The sequence below is a fragment of the Anser anser genome (genome assembly GCF_964211835.1).
Source record: "Anser anser genome assembly, chromosome: 2".
In the NCBI taxonomy this organism is placed as follows: Eukaryota; Metazoa; Chordata; class Aves; order Anseriformes; family Anatidae; genus Anser; species Anser anser.
Genome location: NC_139721.1, coordinates 874,146 through 888,417, shown reverse-complemented (window position 1 = coordinate 888,417; position 14,272 = coordinate 874,146). Strand labels below are relative to the sequence as shown.

The following is a 14,272-nucleotide window of genomic DNA, read 5'->3' as shown; positions in this document are numbered from 1 at the left end:
ATCACGTCGTCACATCGTCATGTCCTCGCGTTGTCATGTCGTCGTGTCGTCATGTCATCACGTTTTCATGTTATCATGTTGTCATGTCATCATGTCGTCGCATCGTCATGTCCTCGCGTTGTCATGTCGTTGTGTCGTCGTGTCATCACGTTTTCATGTTATCACGTCGTCATGTCATCATGTCCTCATGTCCTCATGTCCTCATGTTGTCATGTCCTCGCATTGTCATGTCGTTGTGTCGTCATGTCATCACGTTTTCATGTTATCACGTTGTCATGTCATCACGTCATCATATCGTCATGCCCTCACGTCGTCATGTCGTTGTGTCGTCATGTCATCACGTCATCACATCGTCACGTCCTCACGTTGTTGCGTCGTCGCATCATCACGTCGTCACGTCGTCGCACCGTCACACATCGTCATATCGTCACCGACTGGCCAAGGCTGGCCGGGCCCTCTGGGGACCACCCCGTCCAACCCCCCGCAGAGCAGGATCACCCCGAGCACCTCGTGCAGGACGGCACCCAGGGGGTTTGGGATATTTCTGGAGGAGGACTCCCCACGACCTCTCTGGGCAGCCTGTCCCAGTGCTCCGTCACCCCCCCAGTACAGAAGTGCCCCCTCACATTGAGCCGGAACCTCCTGAGCTTCAGTTTGTGCCCGCTGCCTCTCGTCCTGTCGCTGGGCACAGCTGAAAAGAGACCGGCTCCGTCCTCTCGCCACCCTCCCCTCAGATATTTATTCACACTGATGAGCTCTCCCCTTGGTCTCCTCTTCTCCAGGCTAAGCAGGCCCAGCTCTCCCAGCCTGTCCTCGTACTGGTGCTCCAGTCCCCTGATCATCTTCATAGCCCTCCTCCCAGCTCGCTCCAGTAGCTCCATGTCCCTCTGGTACTGGGGAGCCCAGAACTGGGCACAATACTCCACGTGTCTGAGTAGAGGGGGACGATCACCTCCCTCGACCTGCCGGCAACACTCTGCCGAATGCACCCCGGGATACCGTTGGGCTTCTTGGCCATGGTCATGGCTTCACCTCGGGCTTGGTCCTGGGGGAAGGGAAGGGAAGGGAAGGGAAGGGAAGGGAAGGGAAGGGAAGGGAAGGGAAGGGAAGGGAAGGGAAGGGAAGGGAAGGGAAGGGAAGGGAAGGGAAGGGAAGGGAAGGGAAGGGAAGGGAAGGGAAGGGAAGGGAAGGGAAGGGAAGGGAAGGGAAGGGAAGGGAAGGGAAGGGAAGGGAAGGGAAGGGAAGGGAAGGGAAGGGGCTGCCTCCTTCGGTGGGCACTGCTGCAGTGGGCGCTGTTCTTGGGAAGGATGCAGAGCCTGGGAATACGGAGAGTGTTTGCAGTGCCCTGGGGGGTCTCACAAGAGCAGAGCCGGGGGAGAATCATGTAGTATGATAACATAGAGTCGAGTCGAATCGAATCGAATCGAATCATCCAGGTTGGGAAAGACCTCCCGGACCACCCAGTCCAGCCTTTAACCCAGCACCCACAAGTCCTCCCCCGAACCGTGCCGCCCAGTCCTACATCTACACGTTTCCTGAGGACCACACGTTTCGGGCTGCCCGGGGGGGGGTGGCGTCACCGTCCCTGGGGGTGTTCAAGGAGAGGCTGGACGTGGTGCATGGGGACATGGTTTGGGGGTGACAGTGGTGGTAGGGGGGTGGTTGGACAAGATGAGCTTGGAGGGCTTCTCCAACCCTACTGATTAATGATTCCATGTCCGCCAGGGATGGCAACTCGCAGCGCAGGGTATGGTTGGCTTTGGGTCGCAAGGTGCGCATTGTGGGCTTGTGCTGAGATCCCCCAGGAGGAGCCCCCAGCCCCTGGTCCCGGTGCCAGGGCTCCGGCACCCGCCCGGCCCAGCAGTGCTGCCTGGGGGCCAGGGGGAGCCTCCCGGGCTCCAGGCTGGGCCCGCGGCCTCCGCTGCTGGCCCCGGGCCCCCTGAGCAGAGCCCGGCCCCGGCCTCTCGCACCTCCCTGCAGGGCCGCAGGGACGTGGGGGAGCTCCCCCGGAGCCTCCAGGCCCTGCCGCCCCTCGGGGCCCTGCGCTGGGCTCTCCCCAGTACGCCCAGGGCTCTCCCCAGTCTGTGCCATCCCCATGTGGATGGGGCCCCCCCGGGCAGCCTGGCCCAGGGCCTCGCCGCCCGCGGGGGCAGGATTTGTGCCTTATTTCCCACCTCCCCCCGCCCTCGGTGAGCTCTGGGCCGTGGGCCCCGTCCCCATGGGGACACGTCCAAGGGAACAGGGACGCGCCGCGGTGCGGCCGGGTTCGCCGCGGTGCCACCGCGCTCCTGCCCGGTGGGCACAGTGCCCGGGGCTGGGTGGCGGTGCCCGGGTGCCCATTGTCACCGCAGGGCCCGAGAACAAAGGCGCGGGGACGCGGTGGCCCCGGCACCCCCAGGAGCGCGGCCACCCCACGGGGCTGTGACACCGGCATGGGGGGCATGGGCGGGCAGCCTGGCGGCGGTTTTGGGGCGGAAATGGAGGATTTGGAGCCAAGGCACAGCATGGAGCAGGGTGGGGGGGGGTTGCACCTCAGCGGTTAATTAGTGTGAGTCTGGTTAATGAGTCTGCGGCTGCTCTGAGGGGGGCTGGGGGGCTGTTTGCCTTTCCCTTGCAGCAGGACAAAGCCGGCCCGGCTCTCCTGCGGGGGGGAAATCCCCAAATTCCCCCGATTTTTCCTCATTTTCCTCCTGGCCTCCCGCGGGACAGGCGCAGCAGCATTCCTCCGCGCTGGCCACGATCCGGCCTCAGTTTCCCTGGCACGCAGCCACCGCCCGGGGCTTTCCCCGCGGCGCTTCGCTTCCTGGTGCCACCCGGCACCGGGGGGGCGGGGGACGTGGCGCGGGGACAAAAGCCACCTCACCCCGACCCAGGTGGGACTCGAACCCACAGTCCCCAGCTCCGGAGGCTGATGCCTTGTCCATTAGGCCACTGGGCCCCGCACACGGCAGTGCCACGATGGCACCCGGTGTCCCGCAGTCCCCGGGGGTCCCCCACACGCCGCCGGGGAGGGGACGGGTGCCCGCGGTGCCACCGGCCCCGCTGCACTTTGGCTTCGGGGAGAGTCCATGGCCACGGCGCCGTGGCGCCGGTGCACGCGTGTGCACGCACGCCCTGCGCACGTGGACGGGTGGTGGTGTGCAAACCCTCGGGCACCGCTCCTCGACCGGTGGGGACGGGCAGGGACGAGCAGCCCCCGGGCTCCGCCGCAGCGGGTACCCCCCAGTGATGGGGGGACACCCCCCGGTGAGGGGACACCGGTGCCTTCGGGACGTGCCGTGGCTGGGGTCCAGCCGTGCCACGTGGCACCGCACCGGTCGCCCTGTGTGGTGCCACCCTGTACATGGGTGCATGTCCCCGCACGTGTCCCCGCGGCCCCTCAAGGCCGGTGGCCACCAGCCGGCCCCGCAGGGCACGGCCGGGGAATGTCACCGCAGGGCACGGCCAGGGAATGTCACCGCAGGGCCGGCCGGGCCGGCTCAGCCACCCTGAGTCACCGGTCCCCCCGCTTGGGCCGCGGGCGCTGGCGTCACCCCGGCAGGACGGGGCTGAGTCACTTCCTTCCAGCAACGGGGCCGGGGCCACGCGGGTGTGCGTGCGGGAACGGGGCCGGTGCCGGTGCCGCCCCGGTGGGACGCCCCGGTGGGACGCGCCGCGTGCCGCCCCAGCGCCTCCCGCACCCACCTGCCCCCGTGCTGAGGACAGCGCGCTCCTGCAGGTGACAGCGGGTGCCCTGGGGACACGGGGAGGAGGGGCCGGGCACCCATGGGTGCCCCCGGCGCCGTGCGGCGAGCCCAGCACGTGCGGGCAGAGCCGGCACCGAGGTGCGATGCTCGGACCCGGGCACGATGCTGGGACTCAGTCGCAACGCTCGGACCTGGGCGTTAACGTTGGTGGGGCCACCGGAACCCACGGGGGGACGCGGGCACCCACGGGGGGGATGCGGGCACCCGTGGCAGCGCCCTGGCACCCACCAGGGAGGCGAGGGCGGCCGGGGGCGAGGTGGGGGCACAGGCCTGGGTGCGGGCGCGGGCGCCCCGCCGGGCCCTGAGGAATGGTTAACCCGGGGCAATCTCTCCCCGAGCCAATCACCGCCCTGGCCCCAGGCGCTTTTACAGCCCCGGCGGCTCGGCGGCGCGGCGGCACGGCGGCACGGCGGCCCACCGGCGCTCCCGCTCGCCCCAGGGTCCCGCCATGGCCACGCTGTTGACACCGCCGGCACTGCCGGTGCTGGTCCTGCTGGTGCTGCCCAGCTGGGGGGCGGCCGCCGGGACCCCCCCGGGCGACGCCGAGCCGCTGGAGGCCCTCGGGGCCCTGCTGTCGTCGGGCACCGGCTCCCTGCCCCGTGGAGCCGTGGAGTCCCTCGTGGGCACCGCCGCGGCCCGTGCGCACTGCGGTGCCGGGCCGTGCGGAAAGGTAAGCGCCGCGCCGCCGGGCCGTGTGGAAAGGCAGGGCGGGCGCCACGGGTCAAACTCCGGCACGGCACGGCGCGGCGCGGCACGGCGCGGGGTGGCGTGGCGCCACGCAGCACCCTGCTGCGGGGCTCGGCACGGCTCGGCACGGCACGGCTTGGGTTGGCACGGCACGGCTCCTGCTGCCCCACGGCGGCCCCACGCTGAACGATGTCCCCTCCGGCACCCACCCCGGTCCCTGCTGTGGGGCACGGGGCGCCGTGGGTGCAGGGGGAGGCGCTGCTGGGTGCGGGGGTCCCGCTGCCCCCCGGGGTGCGTGGGGGGGTTCTGACCCACGGGGCGGCCCCCAGGTGCACACAGCGCTGTGCCAAGTGGTTCCAAGTGGTGCTGTGCCACACGGTACTGTGCTGTGCCATGCCCTGCCATGCCATGCCATGCCGTGCCGTGCCGTGCCAAGCCGTGCCAAGCCGTGCCGTGCCGCGCCGTGCGCAGCGTGTGCCCGCTGCGTGTGCACCCCGGTGCCGGGTGCCACCGGCACACCCCAGAGCCAAACCCGTGTGTGGGGCACGTGGGGGTGCAGCATGCGAAGCGCGGGCACCGTGCGTGCCCCACGCACACCCCACACACCCCACGCACACCCCACGTGTGCCAGGCTCTGCGCCGTGGTGCTCTGGGTGCCCAGCGGGTCCCAGGGGCTCTGTGTGGGGCTGGGGGCCTGGCGGGCTTCTGGGGGGGGGTGAGGGCCCCTGGGGGTGCAGGGCCAGCCCCACAGCCCTGTCCCCATGTCCCCATCCCCCTGTCCCTATGGCCCCATGTCTGTGTCCCCATATCCACACAGCCCTGTCCCCCACATCCCCACGTCCCTGTCCCCAGGTCCCTGTCCCCATGTCCCCATCCCCACATCCCTTTCCCCTGTCCCCATGTCTGTCCCCCCGTCCCCACATCCCTGTCCCAACATCCAACCCCCTGTCCCCGTGGCCCTATCCTCACACCCCTGTCCTTACGTCCCTGTCCCCATGTCCTGATGTCCCCCTGTCCCCCTCCCCTCCCCGCGCCCACCCGTCCCCTCCCGCCCCCCCAGTGCATTTCCGCGGCCGACGTCTTCGGGCTGCTGGGCAAGGCGGGCGCCGACGCGCGCCTGGATGCGGCCGAGCTGCCCTGGCTGGGTGCCGCCGTGGTTCTGACACTGCTCGACCCCGCTGCTGCCTGCGCCGCTGCCGCCGCCGGCACCTGGGCCGCCCGCGCCCGCGCCCTGCACGACGCCTTCACCAACGGCACCGAGGGCAGCGGGGGGCCCGGCCTGCAGGAGGTGGCGGCGCTGCTGGAAGCTGTGCAGCGGCACTACCGCAGCGCTGGCACGCGGCAGGTGAGACGGTGGGGATGGGGGCACGGGGGGTGGGGACGGGGGGGTGGGGTCGGGGACATTAGCAGAGGGTTGGGGACATGGGCATGAGGCTGGGGACAAGGGAACAGGGTTTAGGACATGGACATGGAGAAACAGACATGGGGCTGAGGACATGGGCACAGAGCTGGGGACATGGGCATGGGGCTGGGGACATGGACATGGGGCTGGGGACATGGGGCTGGGGACACAGACATGAGGCTGGGGACATGGACAGAGGGTTGGGGACATGGGCGTGGGGCTGGGGACAGAGGGCTGGAGACATGGGCGCAGGGTTGGGGACATGGACATCGGGCTGGGGACACGGGAACAGGGTTTAGGACATGGACATGGAGACACAGACATGGGGCTGAGGACATGGGCATGGAGCTGGGGACATGGGCATGGGTTTGGGGACATGGGCAGAGGGTTGGGGACTTGGACATGGGAGGGCTGGGGACCTGAGCACAGGGCTGGGGATGTGGACATGGGGCTGGGGACACGGACATGAGGCAGGGGACATGGACAAAGGGTTGGGGACATGGACATGGGGATGGGGACAGGGGGCTGGAGACATAGGCACAGGGCTGGGGACAGATGCATGGGGCTGAGGACAGGGGCATGGGGCTGGGGACGTGGGCATGGGGCTGGGGACATGGGCATGGGGCTGAGACCATGGGTATTGGGCTGGGACACGGGCACGGGGCTGGGGACAGGGACATGGGGCTGAGAACACAGGGCTGGAGACATGGGTACAGGGCTGGGGACGTGGGCACAGGGTTGGGGACATGGGCATGGGGTTGGGGACCTGGACACAGGGCTGGGGACACGGGCATGGGGCTGGGACCATGGGCACGCACAAAGGTGCCGCGAGGCAGCGGCTCATGGCACGGCCACCTTGGCATGGCCCCAGGGAGGCGACGCGCGTGCTGGGGCAGCCGCGGGTGTGCGCGGCACTGACGCCGGTGCCGGTGCCCGCAGCCCTGCCTGGACGCGGCGGCCGTGGTGGCCGAGAGCGCTGCAGCGGTGCCGGGGGCGGGCGCGGGCGCGCGGGTGCTGGCGGCCCTGGGCACCCAGCTCCTGCGCGGCCGCTGCCTGCGCGCGGCCCCCGCCCTGCCCGGCCCCGACTTCTTCCTCGACTTCATCCTCGCCCGCTTCGGCAACGGCTCCCAGAGCCTCCCGCTGGAGGGTGAGCGGGGACCGGGGGGGTATGGGGGGCGTTATGGGGTGGGGGGGGCACGGGGCAGGGGCTGGGGGCAGCTGGCGGTGTGGGGCCGGTGCTGGTGTGGGGCAGGGCGAAGCCGGTGCCGATGTGGGGCAGGGGGCTGGGGGCATAGAGGGATGGGGCTGTGGGGCAGGAGGGCTGTGGGGTGGGGGTGCGGCGAGCTGGTGCTGATGTGGGGCAGGAGCTACGGGGCAGGGCGATGTGGGGCTGATGCAAATGTGGGGCAGGAGCTATGGGGCAGGGCGATGTGGGGCTGATGCAAATGTGGGGCAGGAGCTATGGGGCAGGGCGATGTGGGGCTGATGCAAATGTGGCGCAGGAGCTATGGGGCAGGACTGTATGGGGCTGGTACCGATGTGGGGCAGGAGCTACGGGGCAGGGCCACGTGGGGCTGGTGCCGAAGTAGGGCAGGGGGTTATGGGGCCGGTGTGACCGCACGCGGCAGGTCTGACGGCGCTGATGGAGGAGCTGGGGCTGGGCCACCACGACCACGACCATGACCACGACCACGACCACGACCACGGCGCCAGGGCCGCGCACCCTGAGCACCACAGCAGCCGCAGGGCGCGCAGCCCCACGGCACCGCGCAGCGCCGCCAACGAGAGCCAGCAGTGGGATGCGGTGAGAGGGGGGCACCGGGGGGTCCCGGGGGCGTCCCGGGGGCTCCCCACTAAGCACCGTCCCCCCCCCCCCCAGGTGTGCTTCAGCGCCCAGCAGCTGCTGCAGGCCCACGGGATCGGGGACGCCGCGGAGGTCTCGCGCCAGGAGCTGCAGGAGCTCAGCCCCGCGCTCCTGCAGCAGGTCCTGAGCGGTGCCTGCAGCAGTGAGGAGGGGGAGACCCCCAGTGGGGGGCTGAGTGTGGCTGAGAGTGAGTGGGGGGGCGGGGGGGGTGGGGGGGGGTGGGATGGGGTGGGGTGGGATGGGGATGGGGATGGGATGGGGATGGGATGGGGATGGGGTGGGATGGGGATGGGGATGGGATGGGATGGGGATGGGATGGGGATGGGATGGGGATGGGGATGGGATGGGGATGGGATGGGGATGGGATGGGGATGGGGATGGGATGGGGATGGGGATGGGATGGGGATGGGGTGGGATGGGGATGGGGATGGGGATGGGATGGGGATGGGATGGGGATGGGATGGGGGTGGGGATGGGATGGGATGGGGTGGGATGGGGATGGGGATGGGATGGGGATGGGATGGGATGGGGTGGGATGGGGATGGGGATGGGATGGGGATGGGGTGGGATGGGGATGGGATGGGATGGGGTGGGATGGGGATGGGGATGGGATGGGGATGGGGTGGGATGGGGATGGGGATGGGATGGGGATGGGATGGGGATGGGGATGGGATGGGGATGGGGATGGGATGGGGATGGGATGGGGATGGGATGGGGATGGGGATGGGGATGGGGATGGGGATGGGGATGGGGATGGGATGGGGATGGGATGGGATGGGATGGGGATGGGATGGGATGGGATGGGGATGGGATGGGGATGGGATGGGGATGGGATGGGGATGGGATGGGATGGGGATGGGATGGGATGGGATGGGGATGGGATGGGATGGGATGGGGATGGGATGGGGATGGGGATGGGATGGGGATGGGATGGGGATGGGATGGGATGGGATGGGGATGGGATGGGATGGGGTGGGATGGGGATGGGGATGGGATGGGGATGGGATGGGATGGGGATGGGATGGGGATGGGGTGGGATGGGGATGGGGATGGGATGGGATGGGGATGGGATGGGGATGGGATGGGGATGGGATGGGGATGGGATGGGGATGGGGATGGGATGGGGATGGGATGGGGATGGGGATGGGGATGGGGATGGGATGGGGATGGGGATGGGATGGGGATGGGATGGGGATGGGGATGGGATGGGGATGGGATGGGGATGGGGATGGGATGGGATGGGATGGGGATGGGATGGGGATGGGGATGGGGATGGGGATGGGGATGGGGATGGGGATGGGATGGGGATGGGATGGGGATGGGATGGGGATGGGGATGGGCACAGCACAGAATGTGGCCCCGCAGCCCTGTATCTTGCCCCGCTGGGGCCATGCGGGTGCTGAGTGGTGTGGGTCCGTCGCAGAGTACCTCTACGGCTCGCTGGCCACGCTGGTGATCTGCCTGGGCTCGCTGGTGGGCGCCGCGGTGCTGCTGTGCAGCCGCTGCCCCCGCGTGCACCACTACGTGCTGCAGCTGCTGCTGGCGCTGGCCGTCGGCACGCTGACCGGCGACGCGCTGCTGCACCTCCTGCCGCAGGTGAGCCGGGCGCCTGCACATGCGCGTGTCCATGCGCGTGTCCGTGCGTCCGTGCACGGCTGTGAGGTTGCGTGTGGGTGCACTCAGACGCACGCCTGCCTTCCTGCACCGACACCGGGCACGGTGGCGGGCGTGCGTGCACGCTGACACACGCGCGTGCGCTTTCCTGTGCGTGGCGGCGCTCGCAGAAATGCACGCCCCCTGCCTCCTTGCACGCACATTCGTGGCATGCGTGCGTACGCAGCCACGTGCACGGGCACTGTCGTGTGCATGCGTGAGCTGCTGAGCCTCAAAGCGTGCCCCCCGTGAGCACAGCCGTGTGCGCGGACACTTGCACGCGCACCTCAGCGTGCACACACGGCGCTGAGCGAGTCCTGGGTGGCCACGCGTGTGTGTGTGTGTGTGTCCGTGTGCATGGATGTGTGTGCGCGTCTGTGCCCTTGCACACGCGTGTGCCCGGGGCCGCGGGGCGCTGACGGCGGCCGCCCCCCCCTTGCCCCCAGTTCCTGCAGCTGCACTCGCACGCGGCGGGGGTGCACACGCACGCGGTGGGGGCCGAGGCCACCTGGCAGCTGCTGGCGGTGCTGGGGGGGCTCTACGGCTTCTTCCTGCTCGAGTCCCTGCTTGGCCTCCTGGCGCCCGGCGGGCACGAGGTGCGGGGGCATGGGGGGGGCACGGGGGGCACGGGGGCTTGGAGGGGCTGGGGGGCACCTGGGGGACACCTGGGGGGAACCTGGGGGGTACTGGGGCTTGGGGGGCACCCTGGGGGGCACCTGGGGGCTGGGGGGCTCAGGGACTTGGGGGGCACCTGGGGGGCACCTGGGGGGCACTGGGGCTTGGAGGGCACCTGAGGGGGCACCAGGGGGGGGAACCTGGGGGGGAACCTGGGGGGCTCTTGGGGGGCTCTGGGACCCCTGGGGGTTATTAGGGGCTGTGGGACACAGGGATGTGGGGGGCACCTGGGGGGCACCCTGGGGGGAATCCGGGGGGAACCTGGGCACTGGCAGGCACAGGGGCTTGGGGGGGGGGGGGCACCTTGGGGGCTATGAGACCCCTGGGGGCTACGAGGGGCTGTGGGGCACAGGGACTTGGGGGGCACCTGGGGGGCAACCTGGGGGGCTTGGGGGGCATCTGGGGGGCATCTGGGGGGGGCCTGGAGGGGCTGGGAGGCACCCGGGGGGTCGTGGGGCAGCGCTGATGGCGGGGGGGGCACAGGAGGGGCTGCGGAGCGACCCCGTGGGGGGGCTGCAGCTCTGCGACGAGGAGACGCGGCGCCGCAAGCAGCTGGAGGGGACCTCGTGCAGCGAGCTGGTGCGTGGGGCTGGGGGGGTGGGGGGGGGTCCTTGGGGGGGGGGCTGGGGGGTGCTGGGGGTCTGGACGCCCACCCTGTGCCCCCCCCCCCCCAGGTGGAGGAGCCCCCCCTGAGCCAGAGCGAGCAGGAGCTGCAGAGACGGGGTGGGTGAGCGGGGAACCCCGGGACCCCCATGGGACCCCCCCCATAGATACCCACCCCCCCCCCTCCAGGAATCTGCCCCCCCCTCCCAAAAGACCCCCTGTGAGGACCCCATCCCCCCAAGAGGACCCCCACTAAAGACCTTGCACCCCCACTCACAGCCCCTCGGGGACCCCGGGGACCCCCCCCCATTATTTCGGGGACCCCCTCCCATTATTTCAGCTCCCCCCTACAGCACCCTGCCCCCTCTGGTGCCCCCCCCCCATTGAGCCCCCCCCTTAGGGGCACCAAAAGCAGGCGCGACCCAGGTGGGACTCGAACCCACAATCCCCAGCTCCGGAGGCTGATGCCTTGTCCATTAGGCCACTGGGCCGGTGGGCGCCTGCACCCGCTCGGGCCCTACCCAGGGGTTGGGGGGGGGTCAGGGTGAGGCGGGGGCACCCATGGGTGCTGGGGCGGGTCGGGGTGGGTGGGGGAAACCCTGGGTGCTGGGGGGGGGGTCGGGGGGGGTGGGGGCATCCATGGGTGCTGGGGGTCAGATAGGGGTAGGGGGCACCCATGGGTGCTGGGGGGGGGTCAGAGGGGGGGTGGGGGCCACCCTTGGATTCTAGGAGGGATCAGGGTGGGTGAGGGGGACCCATGGGTGCTTGGGGGGCTCAGGGTGGGTGGGGGGAACCCTTGGGTGCTGGGAGGGGTCAGGGTGGGTGGGGGGCACACATGGATGCTGGGGGGGGTCAGAGGGGGGTGGGGGCCACCCTTGGGTTCTGGGAGGGATCAGGGTGGGTGGGGGGGACCCATGGGTGCTGGGGGGGTGTCAGGGCGGGGTGGGGGCACCCACGGGTGCTGGAGGCCCACCCACGGGTGCCCCGCAGAGCTGCGGGCGCTGCCGTGCATGGTGACGCTGGGCGACGCGCTGCACAACCTGGCGGACGGGCTGGCGCTGGGCGCCGCCTTCGGCTCCTCCTGGCGAACCGGGCTGGGCACGGCGCTGGCGGTGCTGTGCCACGAGCTGCCCCACGAGCTGGGTGCGGGGGGGCAAAATGGGGGGGGGGTTTGGGGTGGGGGCACTTGGGGTGGGGGCATTTGGGGTGGGGGCATTTGGGGTGGGGGGGGGCCTTGGGGTGGGGGGCACTTGGGGTGGGGGCATTTGGGGTGGGGGCATTTGGGGTGGGGGCATTTGGGGTGAGGGCACTTGGGGGGCACTTGGGGTGGGGGCATTTGGGGTGGGGGCATTTGGGGTAGGGGCATTTGGGGTGGGGGGTACTTGGGGGTGGGGGTATTTGGGGTGGGGGCATTTGGGGTGGGGGCACTTGGGGGGCACTTGGGGTGGGGGCATTTGGGGTGGGGTGCAGGGGGCGTGGATGCTGGGGGGCCATGGGGCAGGGGGGTGTGGGGGAGAGGGGGGGCACAGGGCTGGGGGGGGCATTTTAGGGGGTGTAGGGGCCATGGGGTGTGTGGGGTGGGGGGCACTTGGGGTGGGGTGCATAGGGCATGAGGGGTGTAGGGGTTGCAGGTGGGTGCAGGGGGTGGGAGAAGGGGGGCAGGGGGTGCGTGGGTTGGGGGTCTGGGGGCATGGGGGCTGTGGGGTGCATGGGGTGGGGGCAGGGGGGGCACACAAAGTTTGGGGGGCTTGGGGGGGGTGGGAGTTGTGGGGCGCAGGCAGTGGGGTGTGGGATGGGGGGGCTGGTGTGGGGTGGGTGCGGGGTGGGGGCGATATGGGGCTGTGGGGGGTGACGCAGGGTGATGGGGGGCAATGGGGGGCAGCGTGGGGCGATGTGGGGCGCTGGTGCGGGTCAACGTGCCTTGATGTGGGACGATGCGGGGCGATGTGGGGGGCATTGTGGGGTGATGGGGGGCGATGTGGGTCAGCGTGGGGCGACGTGGGTGAAAGCGGGGTTCTGCGGGGCGCTGACGCGGGTCCCGCTGCCCCCCCTCCCCCCCCCCAGGCGACTTCGCGGCGCTGCTGCACGCGGGGCTGAGCGTGCGCCGGGCGCTGGCGCTGAACGTGGCGAGCGCGCTGCCGGCCTTCCTGGGGCTCTACCTCGCGCTCGGCCTCGCCACCGGCGCCGCCTTCCAGGGCTGGATCTTCACCGTCGCCACCGGCTTCTTCCTCTACGTCGCCCTCTGCGACATGGTGAGGGCCGCGTGGGTCACGCGTGGGTGTGAGACACGGGTGTCACGTGTGTGTCACGTCTGTGTCACACGTGGGTGTGCGCCAGGTGTGTGTGTGTCACGTGTCTGTGTGTGTCCCACGTGTGTGTCACACACGTGTGTGTGCCAGGGGTGTGTGCCACACGTGTGTGTGTGTGCCAGGGGTGTGTGCCACACGTGTGTCGTGTGTGCATGTGTCACGCGCGTGTCATGTATCTGCGTGCCAGGTGTGTGCATGTCACACGTGTGTGTGTTGCATCTGTGTCACACGCGTGTGTTTCACATGTCTGTGTGTGTCAGATGTGTGCGCTGCGTGTGCCGTGCCCCTGTGAGCGTATCGCGCCACGCGTGCTGTGCCGCACCGTACGGCGCAGTGCTACTACACGTGCTGTGCTGCGTGCCGTGCGTGCTCTGCTGGCTGTGCTGTGCCACGTGTGTGCTGTGCCACGTGTGTGCTGTGCCACGTGGGGCCATGAATGCCACCACGCGTGCCACGTGTGCAGCAACACATGTGTCATGCCACACGTGCCGTGTGTGCCCTGCCTGTCACGTGTGCCATGTGAGCTGTGCCGCATGTGCCGTGACACCGTGCGCGTGCCGAGCTGCGTGCCGTGTGCCGTGTGCCAGGTGCTGTGCGCGTGCCACGCACCATGTGCCGTGCACCGTGCACATGCCGTGTGCCTGCATGTGCTGCACGTGTGGGCCGCGGGCCGTGTGCCATGCACCGTGCGTGGGCCACGCGCCGTGTGCCGTGCAGCGTGTGCGTGCTGTGTGCTGCGTGCCAGGCACCGTGTGCCGTGTGCTGTGCGTGTGCCACGCGTCATGTGTGTGCTGTGTGTGTGCCGCATGCCATGCGCCGTGTGCCATGCGTGTGCTGCGTGCCGTGTGCCATGCACCGTGCGTGGGCCATGTGCCGTGCGTGTGCCATGTGCCACGCACCGTGCATGTGCCACGTGCCGCACGCGGTGCACGCCCCCGGCACGCGCTGACCGCGTCCCCCCCAGCTGCCGGCGATGCTGCGGGTGCGGGACCCGCGGCCGTGGGTGCTGTTCGCGCTGCACAACGCGGGGCTGCTGGGCGGCTGGGGGCTGCTGCTGCTGCTGGCGCTCTACGAGGAGAGCATCGCGCTCTGACACCGCGGCACCGGCACGGGCACGGACCCACGGACGGACCCACGGACAGACCCACGGACAGACCCACGGACACACGGATGCCCCCCCCCCATGCACTCCCCCCCCCCCCCCCGGGGTGGGCGAAGGGCACCCGAAATAAAGCTGCAGAGGGACGGCGCCGGCACCTCCTTGGGGCTGGGGGGCGGGGGGGGTCCGTGGGACACGGGGTGCTGTGGGGCAGGGGGTGCTGTGGGGTGAAGG

General features: G+C 70.0%; 1 protein-coding gene across 1 annotated transcript; it reads left to right on the top strand.

Moving 5' to 3' along the window:
* The first annotated feature begins 1,718 nt into the window (after window positions 1–1,718).
* Window positions 1,719–14,170, top strand: SLC39A4 (solute carrier family 39 member 4). The gene is made up of 13 exons (XM_083821798.1): window positions 1,719–3,718; window positions 4,186–4,416; window positions 5,494–5,778; window positions 6,775–6,982; window positions 7,464–7,639; window positions 7,715–7,886; window positions 9,123–9,295; window positions 9,799–9,948; window positions 10,511–10,606; window positions 10,702–10,750; window positions 11,621–11,773; window positions 12,695–12,882; window positions 13,904–14,170. The coding sequence occupies exons 1-13, from the start codon at window positions 3,344–3,346 to the stop codon at window positions 14,030–14,032; spliced, it is 2,385 nt and encodes a 794-aa protein (XP_083677924.1). The 5' UTR covers window positions 1,719–3,343; the 3' UTR covers window positions 14,033–14,170.
* The last annotated feature ends 102 nt before the right edge of the window (window positions 14,171–14,272 follow it).

Bases quoted from the DNA above. Each gene is read 5' to 3' on its own strand.
- SLC39A4 (XM_083821798.1), top strand. From the start codon at position 3,344: ATGGGTGCATGTCCCCGCACGTGTCCCCGCGGCCCCTCAAGGCCGGTG. The intron at 9,296-9,798 runs GTGAGCCGGGCG...CCTTGCCCCCAG, and splicing joins TGCTGCACCTCCTGCCGCAG to TTCCTGCAGCTGCACTCGCA. The intron at 10,607-10,701 runs GTGCGTGGGGCT...CCCCCCCCCCAG, and splicing joins GGACCTCGTGCAGCGAGCTG to GTGGAGGAGCCCCCCCTGAG.